Raw genomic sequence first — 21,542 nt, forward strand, 5'->3', positions numbered from 1 at the left:
TACTGATGGAATAGGATATGAGCAGGAAATAACTTGCATTTACACAAAGAACACCCACACTCACAAAACAAAACGAAAGATCAAAAAATTAATGAAAAACAAATTACAAAAATTGATTGAACAACTATGGAATCATGAAACAAACCAGCACAATAGAAAAAAGCACAACAAAAGAGACTAAGGAAATAACATCAAGACATCTCAAGATTGCTTGGATGTGATAACAGGCAAAAAAGCTTGAAAACAAGTCAGACTACTAATTGGGTTGATTAAAGAAAGCCAGTGATACAAAATTTAATGGTTTGTCACGCTTTTCCATGTGTGCATAGCATGTACCAGATGGAAGAAGAATGTCTAGAATGTTTTGTCAAATCTTTGCTAGGGAGGCATAATATTTTAATTGCATTTCCCTCCATTCAGCCTTATGTTAAAATAAACATTTTAAATATGATATATAGAAGAAAAACTGAAACATCAAAAATTGCACAAAACCATACAGAAATGCTGTTGTGAAGCAACATTACAAAATCTGCACATAAGAAAAACATGGAAACAAACTCTCACAAAGACAATATAGAATATATGCACAGAACCATACATACACACAAGCACAAGCACACACACATACACATTTATGTAAGGCAAGTTATTTCCATGCAAAGCAAAGATTTGATGAAAAGGCCTTGGTGAAGAGCAAATGGAGTAAGTGTACGTTCAGCGTAATGATCAAATTCGTAAGCTGCTTGTTAACATGTCACCATTCAGTAATGTTTAGCGTTTTTGGTCTGTTTATTAAAAAATCACAATGCATCTATTAAACAATTACAATGCAGCTTTGTTCAGTATGATCAATTTATAGCACCAATTGTTTCAATATAACATGTTCAAGCTCAAATATCGCAATATATAAAATAGATATAAGATATAAATATCCAAATTATTAGCACCCTCTTTCAGGAACTCAGCTAAAGCACATGTGTGCGAGATCAACTCTTTTTGGAATTTGGATTAATACTGGTAATAGCACAACCCTTACAGAGCATGGCATAAGAGAGGCCATTGTAGTAAAAATATAAGGAGGAGGAAGGCAGTTTCAATAGCTGGAGTTCAGGGGCCTGTACTACGAAGCAGGGTTTGGGATTACAGAAATAACTCCGGGATAAAATCTAAAAATACAGTTTTCGAGCCTGGATATGTGTTGGGATTGATTTCATTGTATGTAATATTATAGTCTAATGAGCAGAAATTTAACCTGGTAGATACCCGAGAACAGAAAGGAAGATGACACCCATCATAAATGCTATAATAGAAAACAAGACATCAAATAGCATCAGCAGATCGCCCTGATTCTAATGATATAGGTTTTATTTCTCAAACAACGCCTGATGTCGCGAAATAACCACCAAACCATTGCTGCAAAAAATAGAAATATCACTGAGCATTATTTATTATTATATTTAATGCTTGGTATTATGTGAAGTACTTTGAATTGCCTTGTTGTTGAAATGTTCTATACAAAAAAACTAGTGTTTCTATAAACTATGAAGGTAGAATTGTGTCTTTATTACGCAAACAAACAAAAAATGTTTAGAGAGCAAAAATAAAGTTTGTAAGTAAGAATATTTAAACTGAGAATGAATTATTTGTTAGTTTTGCTTATGAAACTATTGTTCTTGCTCTCAAGACAAAAACTTTTGGTCTCAAATGAGGGAAGGTGAGGCAAAAGTTATTAATCATTTTCGATTATTGGTTACACTCATACATTGATACTATCACCATGGACGTAGAAAGCGGGGCTTCATGTCAACACAACAGCTCTCCATGTTGTTCTTAATAAAACACTCCGCGACACTAACAACATGAAAACAACGTAAAGTGCACATTTGAAATGATTTTGACTAAATACAAAGTCTTCTTACCTCCATGTCGCTACTCACAGTCCCTTCCCGTAAGAGTTTAATGGCAGAACAGACCGCGAGCGCCGAGTCGATCCACCAAGAAACTCTTAGTTCATTCAGGGCCGTAAGCCCCGCCCACTACGTACAAATTCCAAGAGCAAAACTTTTTGATCCGAGAGCAAAACTTTTTGATCCGAGACCAAAGGGGTTTTTTCGGAGACCAAAAGGGTTTTTTTTGGAGAACAAACTTGGTTTTTTTTAGAGCAAAAGTTTTTGTTTTGAGAACAAAAACAATAGTTTCATAAGCAAATTGAACAAATAACTCAATCTCAGTTCATATATTTTTACTTACAAACAAACAAGAAATTTGCTCTCGAAACATTTTCTTTTGTTTGCGTAATAAAGACACATATCTACCTTCATAGTTTAAAGAAACGCTAGTTTTTTTGTATAGAACATTTCAACAAAAAAAGACACAAATCTACCTTCATATTAAACTTGCTTGCCTATAAGAAAGTAGGCCTGCTTAAAGCATGTTTTATATATATTGTTTATTTGCTCTTAAGCTTGAAAATATTGTCATCCACACCCTCATTCCCTGAATGGGATCAAAAGTATCTTCTAATATGGAAGAGTACATGTTGACCACCCTTGCAGGACTGATTAGGGGGATTGTTGCAATTGGTTATTCACGATGATCAAAAGATGGCTGTGAACTCGCTTTGTAGTACAGGTCCCCAATGTGCTTCAGTAATGACAATTCACATCAGCCTCCACTCATTTCTTCTTGCTGCCTAAACCAACTGCAATGATACGTATAGTCACACATCCCATTGATATGTACTTTTAATGTTGCAGTAACTATATTATTATATATATTTCAAAATGTTCGATTTTAGATCGTAAGGGGGAAAGAGGTAATTTGGAGAAAAAAGGACAATTAAGTCAAGCCTCAGGAGAAACAGAACTTTGACAAGGGGAGTTTGTGTGATTAAATCCATAAAGCTTAAAGGGCTGATACAATGTAAATGGTCTAGAACAGTGATTCTCAACTGGTGGGTCCTGTTTTTTATGGGTCGCAGGCCTCTGCATGGGAAAATCAAAATCAGAATTTTAAAAAATCACAAAAAAATTCCTCCTGTGATTTTATTTTGAAGGGACTTTTTTTTTAATGGAGCGGAGTGTCGTTTTTTTTGCCAGCTTGTCCATGTTTTTAGCAGCGTGTGCCAGGTTGGGTCAAACCATTCTGATATGGGGGAGACATTGGGTTTTTAGGATAACTAAACATCCTGAATATAAAATGATTGATTTTGAATACATTTGAGAAGTTGAGAATGTTCCTCGATTTGGGTCGCGGCTTGTCATTAAGGGGTGATGGTGGGTCCCGGAGCCAGACCAGTTGAGAACCACTGGTCTAGAATTCAGCAGGGGTGTCAGTGGTGTAAATCTGGTTATTTCTGTGCACATCTTACCCAGACAATATTAGTGTTGTCAGGTTACTTTCATTAATAATGTCATGCATTTTTACTATGTATAAGAACATTTTTAGTACATGTTATAGAGTAGAATGAAATGGAAAAAAAGGTCTTACATTTCTGTAGCGTTCTGCCGTTCTGGAAAATAAAGTGTAAAATGGACCACTGTTAATCTTTCTTTCACAGTTTCATCCACTCATATATGTCGAATTTAAAAAAATGACGTTTTCAACAAACACAAATGACGCACATAACACAACAGCAAAATAAGCTACGCAGATGACAAATCACAGTATAAGACAATAAAGAAAAGAAATCTAAAATATGAAAAGACAATGGGCAGGATTGGTAAACAGAGCCAGTTAGTAGAGTGGGAAGCAGTGGCTGCTTTTACCTCTTCCTCTTGCTCTGAATCTGACTCCTTTTTGGAGCAAGAAGCAACATAAAGCAGAAAGATATGCATATTAACGTGAGAAAGAAGAGCAGCGATAATGTACCAAAGCAACAATGACAACCATTCAGTTATTTCAGGGAAAGCCAGTCAGATCTTTTAAGCTACAAAGCCTCATTTGCACATTGATCTAATTTCCTTTGTTACATTTTTTAGCATGAAATATCAAGAAATTACCATCCCATTGCATAGTATATGGGATTTAGTTTAGTCTATTATATTTAGCTTTATTCTTTTCATATTCTTCTTTTCTCATTAAAGACCATCAGCCTGCACCTCTTCCACTATGTTTTTTGGCTATCATCATACCATACCATGATAAACGTGTAATAAACCTGTCTTTATCTAACTAGATTTTCTTTAGACTAGATTTTCTTCTGTTGGGATATTAGTGGAACCCTTGTGTTCTGTTATGTAAAAATAGTTGTATATGTCACTGTTGAAGAAATATATCGTCATATATCTATATCTATATATATATATATATATATATGTATATATTGTTTGTGCGTTATCAATATAACACACAAACAAAAACTTTGATTTGAGAATCAAATATAATTAATGAATTAATAATCGGACTCAGAACCAAAATGGGAGAACCTCAAGTGGACAAACAGGCCACTGTGTAGAAAATATTAAGCAATAATGTTGGGTGCTTAATGTATTAACCCCTAATATATATTAAATAAGATCAAGTACAGTACATATAGCAATATTCAATATACAAATAATCAGAAATAGAATAGAGCATATACATTACTAGAAAATGCATTTCCTGCTGAAAATGCATTGGAATGCAAAAAGTTTAAATTAATTTCAAAACATTGCTTAAAATACAGAAATGAAAAAAGCTTAAATTACTTCTAAACATTGCTGAAAGAATAGAAATAGGAAAATCTGAGAATTAAAATTACATTTTTTGTAGTAATATAAGGTTTAGTACTAAATTTGTAATTGTGGAACTAGCAGTAGAAGAAGTAGGTACTAGTTGTACTATTATTTGAAAGTAATTGTGTTGTACCTATGGTTGAGGTAGAGATAATCATTGACACTTTTATTTTGAAATAATGGAATTGCGTGAAGGGGGCGTTGGGAGAGAGAATGTTTATCATTCAAACGAAAATTAACTTGGTAAATGGACTTGTACAGCGCTTTTCTAGTCTTCTGACCACTCAAACTGCTTTAATACTACATGACATCTCTCACCCATTAATACACTAATGACAGGACCAACCATACACAGTGGCACCTGCCCATGTGCACAGAACAAACAAGACAGGAGAAGATCCTGGCAACAGGTCAAGATAAAATATAAAAACATTTTGCATGGTTGGTGAGTGCCTCAAAAGTTTGCAAATGGGGTAGAAATTTACTGAGAGCTTCATGCTGGTCCCATCAAAAACGCCTCTGGATACTTCCGGTTAAGTTAACCGTCTGTCATGGTTTGGGTCTGCTTCCTGTTTTATTTTGTAGTTTCATGTCTCTTGGTTTCCTGGGTAACTTCTCTTCCTGCCTTGTCCCATCTTCCCCTGTGATTGTCTGCTGCGTCAATGATCGTTTCCACCTGTGTTCAATCACCTGCACCTCCCTTGTGTATTTAAGCCCTGTCAGTCTCTTGTCTCATGTCGTGTCATTGTTTCCTGTGGCACGGGTCAGGTTGGTGTATGTCAGTTACTTTTTGAAAATATTAAAGAGCACTTTGGTTTTTGATAACTCTGCATTTGAGTCCTCCCTGCCTGCCTTCGACCTGCACCTTCTCCTGACACCGTCATGTGTTGATGATGTCACAGAGGTGCGTGGTTTTGTGAAATAATAAAGATGGACGCATACAGCGCCAACGACTAATATTAGTACTACATGTTTTACTTGGACAATTAAATGTCAGTGGACACACACAAATACTACAGCCCCCATCATGATTACAATTGTTCACTCCTCAGTGCGCAGTTTCGCCCACTGCATCAATGCATTCCAACATTAAGATTAGAAGAACAATACTTGGAATGCATCAATGCATTCCAACAATAATAAGTTGAATAAAGATTTGAAGAACAATATTTGGAATGCATCAATGCATCCCAACAATAATAAGTTGAATAAAGGTTCGAAGAACAATACTTGGAATGCATCAATGCATTCCAACAATTACAGGGGAAAAAAACAATTACAACGTGGTTGCTGCACCAACAACAAAGTTTCTCCGCTTGTGTCAAACAACAGTGTAGGGCCCTTACCTTGCAGTATGATGGGAGGGTGATGTTGAGGTTGCAAATGGCATTTGAGGTTAGTGACCTGTAGTTCCTGGGTTCTTTTATAAAGGATAGACGGCCACATGGCTCCTGAGTGTTGTCTCTAATCTGCAACAGCCAAGCATTTCAGTATTACTCAGCCTACTTTTCATTAGGGAAAATCTCATTATATATATTATCTCATTAGAATGTCAAATGTAATTAGAAAAATATGACATGATGCATTTTGTTGACACTTGTTTAAAGACCTCTGTTGCTGTTTCTTTGTTTCGAATAAAGAATAGCTCTTACTTTGATGAAGAGTGCTAGTCTGTTCTCCTTAAAAGCAAAGAAGCTGAAGAGTTGGTGCTGACCACTTTTGGTTAGTGGAACAAGGTTTCCAAAGCAGTCTGCATAGATAGGTTGACCTTCCAGGACCTGAGAAATGTAACAAGTACACTTATTATCAGCATATAACCAACGAAACCATTAAAAAAATAATGGGCAATTTTTAGGGTCCTTTCTACGACTAGTCGTAGAGGAACCTATTTATTTCAAGGAATTATTATTTTCTCCACGGAATTTTGCTATTTTGGGGGCATTATCATATTCAAAAACTTGTTAAATCTGGCATTCACATCAGGATTGGTGAGAAATTTGATATTTTGGGGGTCTCGCATTTGGGTATCAAGAAATGTTCCTATAGCACCCCTGCAGTACTAGGCCAGTTTTTTCCCCTGATGCCTGATTGACTTGAAATTTGGCACACATGTGCACTTGCACATGCTCTACAAAAAAGTAATTCATGGTATGCAAATGCCCTACCTAGATTTTCCGCCATTTTGAATTTGTTAAAAACGTGAAATGTGAAAAACACATTTTTGATAATTTCTCCTACACGCTGTGTCTAATTGTCCCAAAATGTTCTGTGGATCATGATTGGATGTCTCCCTGCCACAATAATCATGTTGATATCTTATTGTTTTGAGAATATATGGGCTAATGAACTCATATGGGCTAATGAAGGGGTGTGGTTAATCTGTCAAGACACATTTACAAATGAATTGGCCTGGCCTCACCAATATTGTAATACATTGTAAACGTTGAACCCCTTTAAAAAAAAATTAAATAGGGGGCTCTGCAGTTTATTGTGGAAAATCTTTATTTTTAGCCTATTTTAGTTGTAAAAAAACAAACTCCTTAGATTAAACAAGATTCGTTTCAAATTTGGGAAGTGTGATCTTGAGACCTTGGGCTCTAAAAGTTGTATTTTGCCGGAAGAAATATTAAGCTATGTGCGTGGGGAGCATTAAAAAAAAAAAAACACCATTCGCCACGAAAAATTAAAATTGTGTTTTAACTCGACCATACTTTATCGAATCTGCTCCGTATTTCTCTTATAGCATGCCCTCCTTACCCGTAAACTACCATTTGGTCATTTTTAACCATAGTCATAGTGCCACTTGGTGACAAAAGGAAGTTGGATTTTTTTTTACTTAACACCCTGCTCCTCACAGGTTAATCTAATCCCTCTCAAAAGTTGTTAAGACTTAAGACAATGATAATGCTTCATTGAATATTAATATATATCAAACTTGGGGAGGCCAATAAATTGGGCGGCCTTGAAGAACTGGTTTACAATGGTAAGGACTGTGGTCATCCCACCAGAAAGAGGTAGCCCAGTGACAAAGTCCACACCAATGTAGGATCAAGGATGACCAGGCGTTGGTAAGGGGCAGTGCAACCACTGGGCCTGACGCAAATTTATTCGTTTAGCTGACTGGATGTAGGCAAGATTATTGTGGTCTGTCCACACATCGAAAGGGATTTCCGATCTCTCCAGCCGATGTCTCCACTCCTCCAGAGCCAACTTCACTGCCAGAAGTTCCCTGTTACCACTATCATAGTTTGTCTCCACTGAAGACATGCATCAAGATAAAAACGCACATGGGTGCAATTTACGATCAGGCCCGGAGAGAACAGCCCCCACCCCACGTCGGACGCATCAACCTCAACCACAAAGTGTAAAGAATCAGGTTGCACCAGAATGGGTGCGGAGGTGAAGCGGCCCTTGAATAAGGCGAAAGCTCGATCTGCTTCAGAGGACCACCGGAAAGGAACTGCAGGAGATGTGAGTCTGGTCAAAAACATCAACTCAACTGTAGTTCCAGATAAACCGGCGATAAAAATTGGCAAAGCAAAGGAACCATTGCAACAGCTTCCTGGAGGAGGGTTTGAGCAACTCTACCACTGATCTTCTCCGGGTCCGTCCATACCCGCCCACTCTCAAAGATGTAGCCGATGATGATGAAAAGCTTTTTCGTAATGCTGAGTTAGAGAATCTTTGCCCTGTTTTGCTGAAGATTTCAAAGTCAGAGACCAAGCAGGATGTACCGAGCAAGGCCGAGACAGTCTGGCAGGATGGGGGTGCCCTGACTGATGTCGTTGAGAGCTAGAAAACAGATGTACAACCAGAAGCTTCTTGGGTTACATATACTGTATATGGGTTTGGTTTCTGTCCTGACTGAGGAAGCAAGGTCAGCGGGTCAACCAGCAGATGTGTAAGATAAGGGAGGGTTCACACCACACGATCCAACATCCACACTTTGTTCATTGTTTACATTAGGCTAGGAATTCTGGACATTGGATGTGACCGGATCTTTAGATGCGGGGGTGGAAGATCCTCCCCTATGCCAGATCAGGGCCAATAGAAATATTTTCTTTGTCTTTCGGGTTATAAAACATGATGTTCTTGCTGATGTTAGTTAGTGTGTTCTTCCGGCCTGCGGGCCGGCAGGATTGCTCCTGCCTTTGCAAACGCAGCGCTTATACTTGACCTGTGATCTGACGAATAAATCTACCAGAATGAGAGAAGTTGTTTGGCTGAATTCTTCCAGACGTCACCATCCAGGCTTCCAATCTTTGAACACGTGCCTCTGATGCGTTCGTTCGATCCTTCTCTTTTTAAATTATCTAACACCGAGAAATCCCACAGAGCTGACGTAAAACATTTCTCAGCTTTTACAAACAATTTGTTCTCCAGACACGGGGAAGCCACCTCAGTGATGAAAAAACTCTGCTCAGCACCAGTTAACGCGAGTAAAGGTAGGGAAAGCTGTTTAAAACAAGACCTGTCACAGAGAGTCTCTGGAGATGAGATGATGCTGCATGGGTGCTCCTAGGCGTGCAGGGCTTATAGTTCTTCTCCTGACGTCTCTCCCGAATGCGGTTATCGAGTGTAATGGCTAATTTCCCACGTCTGGGAAGTCAGACTCGTCCCGAACAGCAAGTTCATCCGTATGACACACCTGCTTTTGTAGGTTTTCACACACACTCACGCTACACATCCAATGTCTCACGCTAAAAAAACAATCCGGGCTGGTCTTATGCGGCAGGAGGCTGAGGTCCATCAGAACGAAGACGTCACGCCACACAAACAGTTTCTTCCCTTCAGCAGTCGGGCTCATCAACAGAGCCCGGGTCCCCCATTGACTGACTCTAACATCCCACCGGTCACATTCTTCACACTCCACAACATGCACAAACACTTTCACATGTCGGTTTCTGTTCGCAGGTGCATTTTTAAAAACTTTTTAAACTCTTATTCTTACTCATATTCCTTTATTTTAACTAACCCATAGCATTATATTTTATTGTATTCCTTGAACTATGTTGTCTTGTTGTCCAATGTCTGTTATGCACCAACCGCCAAGTCACATTCCTTGTATGTCTGACTTATTATGGCAATAAATGTTTCCTGAGATGTTTCCGCATATTCCTCCCCCACTATCCCTTCTCACCTCAACATCTCGACTGCGGGCCACCTCTGTGAAGTTCTCCTGCTGCTCTAGAGTTTTGTCAATCTTGTCATCTGTCATGCAGAAGCAACGCAGTCTGGCTTCAACGGGATCATGGGTCTTGGCAAAGATGACGAACTTGGCCATGTAAGGTACACAGATAATCTCACGGTAGACCTGTGTGGATAAATTGACAGATTCCTGGCATTGCCGACAGTCTATCAGCCAGAATCTAAAAAGCAGAAGAAAAGAACGCCTGAAGTTAGGTCTGCTGCTAGTTTAATCAGTAACAAATTTTGTGGCTCTACAACAAATACTTTTTTGTTACCTCGCAGACACATTGGTGGTGAAGGATACACAATCATTGATAAATGTTAGCGGAGTTGTTCCTGTTATGTCCTCCCATTGAGCAGGGGTCGTTCCACCTTCACATGGACACAAACCCAAGATTGAAAACTTTGTATGTGAGTGTTTGTACTGCAGGTCTATTCATAGCTTTGTGAATGTCTTTGTTAGTTCTCTAACCCGTGATACTACAAAGCAGTCGTAATGTGGGTGTGTCTCCTCCAAAGCCATTTAGAACGTCTGAGTTGCTCTTCGGGACAGGGATAGTCATGGTGATGGGTTTATGGAACTTCCTCCTGCGAGGCTCCAAGGTGACGATGGGGCTGAATGTGGCCTTGTTCCCCAGGATCTTCCTCACCACATCCTTACTCACTGGCTGGGACTAGGAGAGAAGTCAGAGTATACAAACATTATTTTTTTCTTGACAATCCACCATGCACTGAGAATAATGCTTTTCCAAAAGATGAACTTTAAAAACTGGGTTCTTGAGTCTATCCATTCATCTTTCTGCGGGGTATTCTACCAGTTGGGCGTGTCTGTAAAAACCTCCAGCTGGGGGCATCCAGGATGCATCCTAGTTGTTGGAATGCATTGATGCATTCCAAGTATTGTTCTTCGAATTTTAATTCAACATCTTCTATTTCTTCCGTGGCACGTTTCAGCTATTTAAACTGTTCAAATATTAAAATGCTCAGCTCATTAAGAAGAGGGGTGCTATGACTTTTCAGCTTTCTAGCTGTTATAATTGAATTTATATGAATTAAAATCATCAACTTTAACATGAGTTCATTTTCAAATCCTCTCAAAACTTCTTCAACTTTTTCAGCTTCGCCAATCTTTCAGCTGGAAACACCATTTAAACTTTAAAATGTTGATAAAAGTCTAAACTATTTTATAAAAAAAAACTGCTTGTTGATATCTATTCATATCATAATCACTAATTATGTTTCATTAGATTTTGGGTCTGTTTCTGAGTTATATTATTGTGTATTGCGTTTTTTAGAGTGGAGACTGAGAGCAAAATCTGAATCTGGTAAAAATAAATATGGGACTTTTGCCCTTACGGCCACAATATTCAGTTTTCAGGCATCATTTTCGGATCAAAACCGTGCCGTGCTTGTGCTGGTCGGACTCATATGGGTATGGAATCCCAGAGTTATTTGCTTTTAGTATGAGGAGCCCGAGAGTGAGACAAAGTCTGTCTCAAGCCCCATAGGGTCCAATACAAATCTGCCGACATATTTCTTTAAAAAAAACAGAAGGTACATGTTTGTAAACAAATAAAAGCTGCAATCATTATCTGTGATTTAACCATGAAGCTTAGGATAAAGCTGATTTGTTGAATACTTGCTCTTTCTAATAGTACTAAAACCACTACTATTATTGCTAGTACTTCTAGTATTTCAACTGATATTAATACTAAAATGACTTTTACTACTACTACTAATATTACTAGTACTTCTAGTAGTACTACTTGTATTTCAACCGCCCATGGAGGAAATACTTAGTGTACTGTTTATTCAGGCCCATTAATTAATAACTTCTTAGTTTTGTTAGCTTAGGGCAACTGTGGGTGAGTGGGGAGAGTGGTCGTCTTCCAATTTGGCAGTATGATCCCAGGCCCGGCTAACCAGCATGTTGATGTGTCCTTGGGAAAGACACTTAAACCCAGCATTGCTCCAACTAGCTGTGACTACAGTGTGTGAATGTCACCCACCGGAGACACACACACAGCTGAGAGGGAACGCCTGTAAGTTTGTTGGTATTTAACCAAGAGACGCTGGCATCAAGCGGACACAACGGGTCTTTAAACCGGCCGCTAGTCGGGCGAGAAAAGATTTGCGATTAAAGTGTTTAATTTTTTTTTCTGTCAACTCTTTTTAATTCTGGCATGGTTTGACATCTAAGCTCAACTATGCTTTAATTGCACATTGGGCATTGGACAACTTAGAAAGAATAAAACAGACATTTGTACAAATATCTAAGAGTTCTATGGACTTTACTGATGATTTTGTTAAATACCTGCAATCCAACCCTGATCCTCTTGGTTAGTGCACCCTCGGGAAAAACAACCTGTACTTCAGGCACAACAGTGCTGCTCAGGATGCCTCCTTCCGGACCAATCAGATTACTATCTTGCTTGATTCGCGACACTACTGCAAAGTATTGTGGGAAATCTCTTGTGATGATTCGGCAAATGCGCTTCCTCTCCAGCTCCTCTGGCGTGTCCAACTCTGGAGGAGGGGAGAAGAAAGGGATATGTGTCAGTGATAATAAAGATGGAGGACTATTTGTGTTTTCAGGAGGGATGATGGTGCAGTCTATTGTTACACCATCAGATACTGACCCTCGTCCATGCCGTTGAGTATCCGGTTGAGTTCGTCTTGGGTATGTTCACAGTGATGCTCCTTCCAGCTTTCTCCAGTCTCACTCCTCAGAGTCACCAGCTCCCTCTCTTTCCCTCGGAGGGCAGCAAAGTGGGGGATCTCCACAATGACAGGACTGGAGAGGTAAGGCCAGATAGTGTGAGTAAGTACAGTATTTAATAAATGAGAACAATATGTGTATAAGTACCTCTGGGCATGGTCGTTCATTCATTTGATATTTTTAATCAAAAACATTTGTAGTTGTAGACAACTTAAGATTTCCTGTCTTTAAAATTGTGCTCACTGCGTTGTATAATGCTAAACTTGCTTTCTTTTTCATTAGTACTTCAAACAATAGTTATAGTATTTATAATTGTAGGAAGTCTAAAGCACTTGTCATAAGTATAACCTGGATGATGTAAACAACCGGATAGGAGCTGACACCCCATTAGGTGAAAAATCAGTTAATCTTTGAGAGAAACAAGACTGTGTATTGAATATTAGGTGTAACTTGAGCTGTGGCGGTAGTTTGAGAAGTTAGTAAAAGTTCTGATCTGAAAACTAATCACGTTTGCAGAATTCCCAGAGGAAATGAGGAAAATGTTTTAGTGAATAATTGTGTTGAATATTGAAGTATTCAAGTGTCACTTTAATACTTACCTGATATGCAGAATCTCAGAAATTTGGCTACAATATATATCTATAAAAGGCATGCTACAATGACAATCCAACTTTCGACCGATACAGCTATATAGCTAATAATATTTCCATGTGATATTTCGAGGGTTCTTCGGCCTGACAGTAGATTATTATATGCATTTGTAGGCTGTTTTAAAAATAGCCATTGCCACACTTTGAACACCCTGAGTATTGGCAGGAAACTTCAATATGTATTCTACTGGAGTCAGTGTATATAATATATTATATATATATATAGTAGCAAATAATTCTTTTAGCTGGTTCCCCAGCTACGTAAAGGCCATAAAACCGTTTAAATCTCACACAGAATCAAAAAAGACACATTTGTCAAGAAAACAGCAAGCAAGAAAATGTAAACAAACAAAAAAGGAGAGGGCTAAGCAAAGAGGGGGATTAAATAAAATGGATTCACCAATGTAATGTCACAGAAATGTGATATCTAGAGGGTCGTAAGTAGCAGATGAGGTGTGGTACAAGACACCCACACAAACAAAACAACACAATGACAATAAATGCAAGGTTGTAAGATAAAACACTCTACTCATCCATAGATTGTTTCATAAAAAAAAAAAATCCACCATACCCAAGGAATTTTGTCCCCGGAGGACCGAGCTGAAGAATTCTGCTAACCAAACTCTCTCCCTCATTAAGAGGTGGAGGGGCAGTGGGAAGGTGTAGTTTACTGTGTATTCGACCAAGCATCCATACGCAGCAGTGAAGAAGAAAGAGCACACACAATGTTTTGGATGGGTGAAAACTCACTTGAATTAGAATATTGACACTGTGGTAATTTCTATCAGTGTGCCTGTAGAGGCCAAAAGTGTTTAATGATGGCTAATGATGATTAAATACATACAACATAAATATTATAAAGATGAAATAATATATCAATTGTTTTCCTTCTTTTGTTGTATTAGTTACAGGTTGTATAATTATTTCAGTATTCATTATTCATATATACGTATACATTATATTATTAAAAAATAGTATTACGTGCATTATAGTAAAAAATGTATGTAAATAACTAAACTCTTTGGGTCTCTATATATCTAGGTTTTTATAGGCATCTAAAGACATTGTTTCAGTTTGAATGTAAGCTATTTTATGTTCATATTAGGCCGGGGCACATTAACGCCATAGCCGACAATGACTTTATCATGCGTCAACAGCATTTTTAGCAATTCGTAATGACCGCAAACTACGACTCTGAAGTTCTACAAACCTGAAGTACTAACAAGCCTAAAGTACCCATTAGCTACCTAAACAACCATGGAGCGAAACTTCGGTAGACTACGTTGCATGCAGTGTGCAGGAGAACTGTTGACAAACCAACACAATAATAAGGAAGCTTACGAATGGGGCACGTATGAGCCTCCCCCAACGCGCACCACGGTAAGGAGAGTACACATGTTGTATGAAACTGAGTGTAACATCTGCACCCTGTGCAAGGTGTATTTTTCTTACTGGTCATATTGTTTGGAAATAGTTTTATCATCTGAACGTAAATGACCTTGTGTCTTAGCAACTGGCTTGGTCTATAGTAGTACTTTCTGATGCTCCGAGGGTGCCTCTTATACCTTTCTGAAAACATTATTTTAAAATAAATGCGTGAAATACATCAGTTTTTAAGTTACTATTGAATTTTGTTCATGATGCAATTAATTGCTTTTAATCACAGAAAATGATGTGATTAATAGAGTTACATGTTTGGCCAATACTAATCCATGAATGTGCACTCTTATATAATCACAAAATATTTCAGTAGTTTTGGTCAGGGAGAACCAGCTCAGCAATAAATAGTTGATGAATAACTTATATCATTCATATTATTACTTTTTCTTATAAGGAGGTCGAGTCATCATGATAGCATGAATACATTTATATTATTCTAACATCATTGAAAGAGGTATTTTAGGTCACATATCAAACAAATCATTATGCAATATACTGAAGGTGGGGTTAATCAGAAAAGGTTTTTAATTAGGGTTAAAAACGAGTTGGACTGCAGCTCTTATAAAAAAAATCTGGACATAATAAAGAGCAAAGATTGACTTTTCACTGGTGCTAGGAGAAAAAAATAGCAGATACAAAAATAGTTTTAGTATTGCAGAGGCAGATGTAAAATCAATCTGAAAGAATAAGGGCATTACGTTGTTAAATTGCCATTGAAAGGGATTCATCAGTATCAATAGCATGAATGTTGATATATTGTTCAACAAGTCTGACCTCTTCTTCCCATTTTACATTTTAGATGCATGCATGAGAAATTAAACTACCTCTTCATATTCCTCCTCCTGTACATCCGCTAACATTCATTCACTCATTCCATCATCAATCCCTGTCGCCTTACCCAAGGAACTGGGCTCCAGAGGGCCCCACCTCAATGAGCCTGCTGGCTAGACCCTCACCCTCAACCATTGGGGGCATAGTGGCCAGACGGTGCCTCTTCACCAGCCGGCACGTCACACGCGTGGGTGCGCTGCACTTCTTGGGTGGGATGATAATGCGTAGTCCGTTGTGCCTGCAACCACGCATGGCCCCGCCCCTGGCATCCACCATGAAGCTGACCAGGAAGCTGAGGCGGAACAGGAGATATTTCCAATAAAACATTTTTCATTGATCATACGTGACAAGAAAATAGACACCAAAGCTATGTGGTAGATTATTTCCCCATGATATAATAGTATTGGATCATTTAAAAAGAAGAATAGCTGCCTCAAGTGGTTTCTAACACAAAACAATGTGTGAATGTTTTACGTTTTCAAGTTGTAGGTCCCTATAACAAACAAACAGGGGCTGTATAGATATTGTTATGTCAACTGCTCTTTTAAAATCGGTGTCTCAGAATAATGGTAAGAAGTAATAATCATCTTTTTTATAATAAAAGAGTACTTTTCTGTTCAAATTAACATTGGGGCCATTTCTCTGACTTTCGTGACTCTTTTTGCTTCACTGAATGGCCAACATCAACGGCTTTATCTCTGTGATTCTGGTCTTCTTGCATCAATGTGCTAACCTCACAGCTGGAGACTCTCTGACCTCGCTCCTCATGCAAAGTGGAAAGTACATGATGCACATAGATCATATAGCGCAATGAGCAGGAATATGGGTGTGATGAAGTTACATTACAATTTGATCATGACCAGTTCATGACTCTCAAAGACAGTGTTAACGAGCAAACAGCTTCAACTGTATTATTGAATTTGCGCCCAGAAAACTATTAGAAGACAAAGATTCATGCCATCCACTGCAGAAAAGTACTTAAAGTAAGTGCTTTAATTTATTATGGTCAGTAAATGTATTATTTAAAGCTTAAATAAAGCGTATGTTTCTGCTGCTGCTGCCCCTTATCATGTACACAATAATATTTGTCTCATACAATTAGATCAACTCTGACGAATGTTTGTGGAAATCCACAATAATAATACTTTTTATGTGGGGAAATCAACCCTTGGATTCTCAGTGTGAAAATCTAGGTCAGATTAAAATGATTTAACAAATTGTAAACCCACAGCCAAATCACTGAGGCAATGTCTGTTGATAACGGTAACAAGGTGACACGATGACAGATACACCTTCCACCAAGAAAAGCATGATGACGATGACAGTGAGAATGATTTATCCAAGATGCAGAAGGTCACCTGCTGTGGTCTCCATGATCGGGGCAGGGAGAAGAATGGCTAAAAACAACCACATCAGACAGAAAGGAATAAAAACTCAAGCAGAAACAAGATACAGTCCAAAAAGATAAACTTAGTAGTCTCTTAATCTTTTAAAACAAATCAATCATGTTACATGGCCACTTATATTTCAATATTGCCCATTTACGAGAGTAGTGGAAATTCAAATAAGTGTTTACAGTACAGTACAGGAGCAACCTGTTTTTTCTGAAGCTTGTTTGCACTGTGAATTTGCAGTTCTGTTTTTGAACAAAGGGTTGGAAATTATGTTAATGTTTTTATTAATGCTGTTTTTTTAAATCCGATTAATCGATTATCAAAATAATTGTTATTTGCACCCCTACCCTCAGGTATCTTTTTGTCACAACGGTGCGGAAAAGCGAGTGCAATACTGCCCCTGCTGCACCAACTCTCCGGGCCAAACATACACTCCATCCAAGACCCAAATGTCCTTGAATTTCTTCACTCGGGTTAAAGTCACATTCCATACTCAGAGTAGGCCTCAAAGACTCAGGTTCATCAAGTGGCGGTAACCCTCCAACACAGTGGTGGACACTGGTCGTGCGGCAGCCTCTGCTGTTATGGAGGCAAAGCAGTGACTGTGTGGGGAGTGCGGTGGGGCAACTATGGAGAAGGACTTGAAAACAGGGAACTGTTGCGGAAGGTTTGGATGTTGGGGGGCAGTCTTTAATAGCGCAGCTCTTCAACATTGCGTGGAAGTCTGGGCCGAACGGGGTGGTGGTTCCTTTCTTTAGATAGGGGGACCAGAGAGTGTGTGCCGATTACAGGGGTATTCCACTACTCAGCCTCCCTGGTAAAGTTTATTCCAAGGTGTTGGAAAAGAGGGTTCGGCCAATAGTAAAACCATGCATTGAAGAGGATCGATGCAGATTTCTTCTTGGTTGTGAAATAACGGAACAGCACTCCTGCAAGGATCATGGACGCAGCTTGGGAGTTTGATCATCCGGTCTTCATGTTTTTTGTGGTCCTAGAGAAGGCGTATGATCGGATACTGTGGGAGGTGCTGCGGGAGTATGGGGTGAGGAGGTCCTTTCTTGGGACCATCAAATACTTGTGTCAGGACTGGGCTTTGATACATGATGGAATTATTAGAGTGTGTCCACTTCTCAATTGAAGGGGAAAGATCTGCTAACATCCGTATTTGTTTATGTAAAAAGGAAGTGGAGGGATCGAGAAAGAAGAACAGAACTATGTATATCTATATATTGTACACCCCCTGAAAAATTCCGAAAAATAACATTTGTGAAATTTTTGACACGCAAAAGTTGAGGTCATATTTTGAGATGGGGTTTGTAATACGATTTTTGCAAAAGAATCAATTGTTTAATATGAAATGTGTATTGTTTATGACATAAAAATTAGCTTGAGCCTGAAAATCCTTACCCAGAGTGAATGGGGCTGCAAGATAAAGCCACATTGTCCAGGTTCTCAGTGCCCCAACTCAAACGATATGAATCCCTGTCACACTCCCTGGCAAGTGACGAGACCTGGAGTAAAAAAAAGAAGCTTTTGTCAGACATGAGTAACAGGAATCATTTTATGTAGTATTAGGAACTGATGGTAATATCAGTATATATATATATATATATATATATATATATATATATATATATATATATATATATATATATATATATATATATACTATATTTAGTATTGAACTTCCATTAGCAGCAAGTGAAGTATGATATATATATATATAGTATATATATATAGTATATAGTATATATATATCATACTTCACTTGCTGCTAATGGAAGTTCAATACTAAATTCCCTAACTTCACATTAAACTATAATTACATTGAGTAGTTAAATTCTCCAGTTCTTGTGAAAATAAAACCTTACAAAATACAAAATTTCTACTTCAATGGCTATGAATATAATTGACTTGTAATGGACTTTACCTGGTGACTTGTCAGCATCTCATCCATGATGCCTTCATGTCTAGGAGAGTAGTAACTGTGGTGGGTGGGTGTGAAGGACCGGTCTGAACTATAGCAGAAGAAAAACATTGAAGCCAGTGAAGCTCAAAAGAATTCAAGGAACAATTGGAGAACACATCACATCTCAAAGTGAAAATCCTGTCCCTGATGTGCTTGTATACATGCTTGACAATGTCACAACATGCTCCTAATGAGACAACGGATGCTGTCTCTGGGATGTCCTCCCAGATTTGTCACAGGGCTTCAGTGAGTTCCTGTCTGAGGAGCAACCTGGCAGGGTCTGATGGACTGAAACACAATGTCCCAGAGATGTTCTACCAGATTTAGGTCAGATGATTGCGAGGGCCATTCACTTGTATCAATTCCTTTATCCTCCAGGTACTGCCTGCATACTTTGCCACATGAAGCCGGGCATTGCGCGCATCAGAAGGAACCCAGGACCTACTGCACAATGGTATGGTCTGACCATGGGTTCAAGAATTTCATTCCAATACCTAATTTCAGTCAGACTTCCATTTTCCAGCCTATAGAGGTCTGTGCGTCCTTCCATGGATACGCCTTCCAAGACCATCTCTGACCCACAACCAAACAGGTCATGCTAAATAATGGTGCAGGCAGCATAGATTTCTCCTTGGCTTCTTCAGACCATTTCACATGAGCTCCTTTCATCTGTGAAAAATTCTGGCATAATTCTGAAAAATTATTCTGGTCTTCTGCAGCAAATGCCAATCAAGCTCCACAGTGCTGGGCAGTGAGCACAGTCACAACACCCTGAGTCCACCCTCATAATGTCTGTTTCTGATTGTTTGGGCAGAGACATTCACACCAGTTTTGGGGATCATTTTGTAGGGCTTGAGCAGTGCTCAACCTGTTTCTCCTTGTACAAATTCACAGATATTGGCCCTGCTAATGAGTTGAGGACCTTCTATGGCCCTGTCCAGCTCGACTAGAGTAGCTGCCTGTCCCCTGGAATCTTCTCTATGTTCTGGAGATTGTGCTGGGGTCACCTTAAATCTCTTTGTAATCAACCTCATCATAATTTCCAGGTTATGATTTAAAAAAAAACTATTTTCACTGCCTAAGGAAGATTGTTAAACAGATTTTTTTTTTTGTGCAGAGATGAAGATGTAAAAGGCCAGCGTCAGCACATAATTTTGCATTTGACTATCAAGGAATGACAAGGAAGACCAATAATGTATGAGTAGGAGTGAATAAAAATACAGAGCGTTAACTAGTGTCATTTTGAAAAAAACAGGAAATCCTTTTTTTAAAATTCTAGTTTCAGGCAACGTTCTCCTTGCCCCTGATTGTTTCCACCTATGCCCTTACCCTGTGTGTATATATTGTCTGTGTCTCCCTTTATCCTGTGCCAGTTCGTCTTGTCCCATGTGAAGGAGAACCAGCGCATGCCCATATCCTTTGCAAAGTCTTGCTATGTTTGTACTTTGTTCAGGCTTACTTTCTATTGGTTATTTTTTCAGCTTAGCGTTTTCTAGATTTTTTTAGATTTAGTATAGGGTTTTTTTCCTGTGCAGAGAGTAATTTTCATTTGTTGCCTTTTGTAAATAAATGTTGATTTTGAACCACGTCTCAGGAGTTGGGTTCAGGGCCATTGTCCAGTCATGACAGCTCTGTCCTTAGGATGAATGGCAATGATAAAGTTAGAGCAACAAAACACGGCAAAGATTAACTTGATTAGTAGAGGGTGAAAAGTGGGTTTAACACAATATTAATTATTTCAAGTCCATATAGGAACAACAACAGCAGCGGTGCCTGCACTGCGCACACTGATTATTTTTCCTAAGGCAAGCGATCTACTGGCATTGCATTGGAAATCAACCTATTGGAGCACCCCAGGCTTACAGCTACACCTTACAGCACCAAATGTTTAACATGTTAGTTGGTAGTTTGACTTGACTAATGTACCCAGTGCGCGTCCCCTCCAGGCTGAAGCGGAGGTAGTTCATTCCGTCCAGATACTGTCCTGGTAGGGAGTCATCTCCCAGTTCCCTGAGGTCTTCGGCCCTCAGATACTCCCCTCCGTCACCGGTCATAGTGTCATCCCCTTTGGGAAAGAAAACAGAGGTTTTGGCCCTCGTTAAGCAGAGAGCGTTATACTTGGCCAGCAAGTTCAAAAACATACTGTAGTTAGACAGATCCACACTCCGGCGGCGGGACACCAGCGGCAGCGGGACACACTGGATGGCTCCAGATTTGGCCCGCGTTTGCCATATGTGCTCTCAGCTTAATATTATAAGGTGCAGCTAATGGACGGACATATGTTTTGAATGTTTTTTACAGTCAGGTTTGCTTTTTTTCGTTGCTTTAAGCAATATAGCCTGTGTCCTGACTGCATTATTATTTTCCTGCTACAAAAGAAAAGACATGACCGGCCCTTCTTTGCCATTCCTTGTTTACTACATTAGTTGGGTTAGTTAGAATTAAGGCTAGTCAAAGAGAAGCAGAGATGGGCATCATATCTTTACCATGGCAGGATTCATAATTGGCAATTAACACACTGTTATTAAAATTTTAACTCAAATTTGGAAAGAAAGGGGAAAAATGAAAATCATATGTGTTGACCCTTTTGGCCTTCTAAAAAAAGGCTCAGGTGAACTTCAACCATGTTCTTTC

At 38.9% G+C, this 21,542-nt stretch overlaps 1 protein-coding gene across 20 annotated transcripts in view; it reads right to left on the bottom strand.

Annotated features, from left to right (window-relative positions):
* The window catches only part of ank2b (ankyrin 2b, neuronal), a 93,521-nt gene that overhangs the window by 16,807 nt on the left and 55,172 nt on the right, over positions 1-21,542 (bottom strand). For 15 of the 20 annotated variants that reach the window (XM_062562046.1, XM_062562042.1, XM_062562036.1 and 12 more), the window contains 15 exons: positions 20,835-20,973; positions 18,870-18,957; positions 18,347-18,450; positions 16,904-16,942; positions 15,613-15,837; positions 13,846-13,944; positions 12,545-12,699; positions 12,220-12,431; positions 10,378-10,579; positions 10,181-10,277; positions 9,856-10,084; positions 6,368-6,493; positions 6,062-6,184; positions 3,768-3,794; positions 3,490-3,511 (listed from right to left, as the gene is read on the bottom strand). In XM_062562046.1, coding sequence (XP_062418030.1) covers positions 3,490-3,511; positions 3,768-3,794; positions 6,062-6,184; positions 6,368-6,493; positions 9,856-10,084; positions 10,181-10,277; positions 10,378-10,579; positions 12,220-12,431; positions 12,545-12,699; positions 13,846-13,944; positions 15,613-15,837; positions 16,904-16,942; positions 18,347-18,450; positions 18,870-18,957; positions 20,835-20,973 — 1,887 coding nt within the window. The remainder of the gene's footprint in view (positions 1-3,489; positions 3,512-3,767; positions 3,795-6,061; positions 6,185-6,367; positions 6,494-9,855; positions 10,085-10,180; positions 10,278-10,377; positions 10,580-12,219; positions 12,432-12,544; positions 12,700-13,845; positions 13,945-15,612; positions 15,838-16,903; positions 16,943-18,346; positions 18,451-18,869; positions 18,958-20,834; positions 20,974-21,542) is intronic. The other 5 variants (XM_062562040.1, XM_062562068.1, XM_062562062.1 and 2 more) reach the window with 2 other exon arrangements.

The sequence above is a fragment of the Pungitius pungitius genome, chromosome 1, assembly GCF_949316345.1.
Source record: "Pungitius pungitius chromosome 1, fPunPun2.1, whole genome shotgun sequence".
Classification (NCBI taxonomy): domain Eukaryota; kingdom Metazoa; phylum Chordata; class Actinopteri; order Perciformes; family Gasterosteidae; genus Pungitius; species Pungitius pungitius.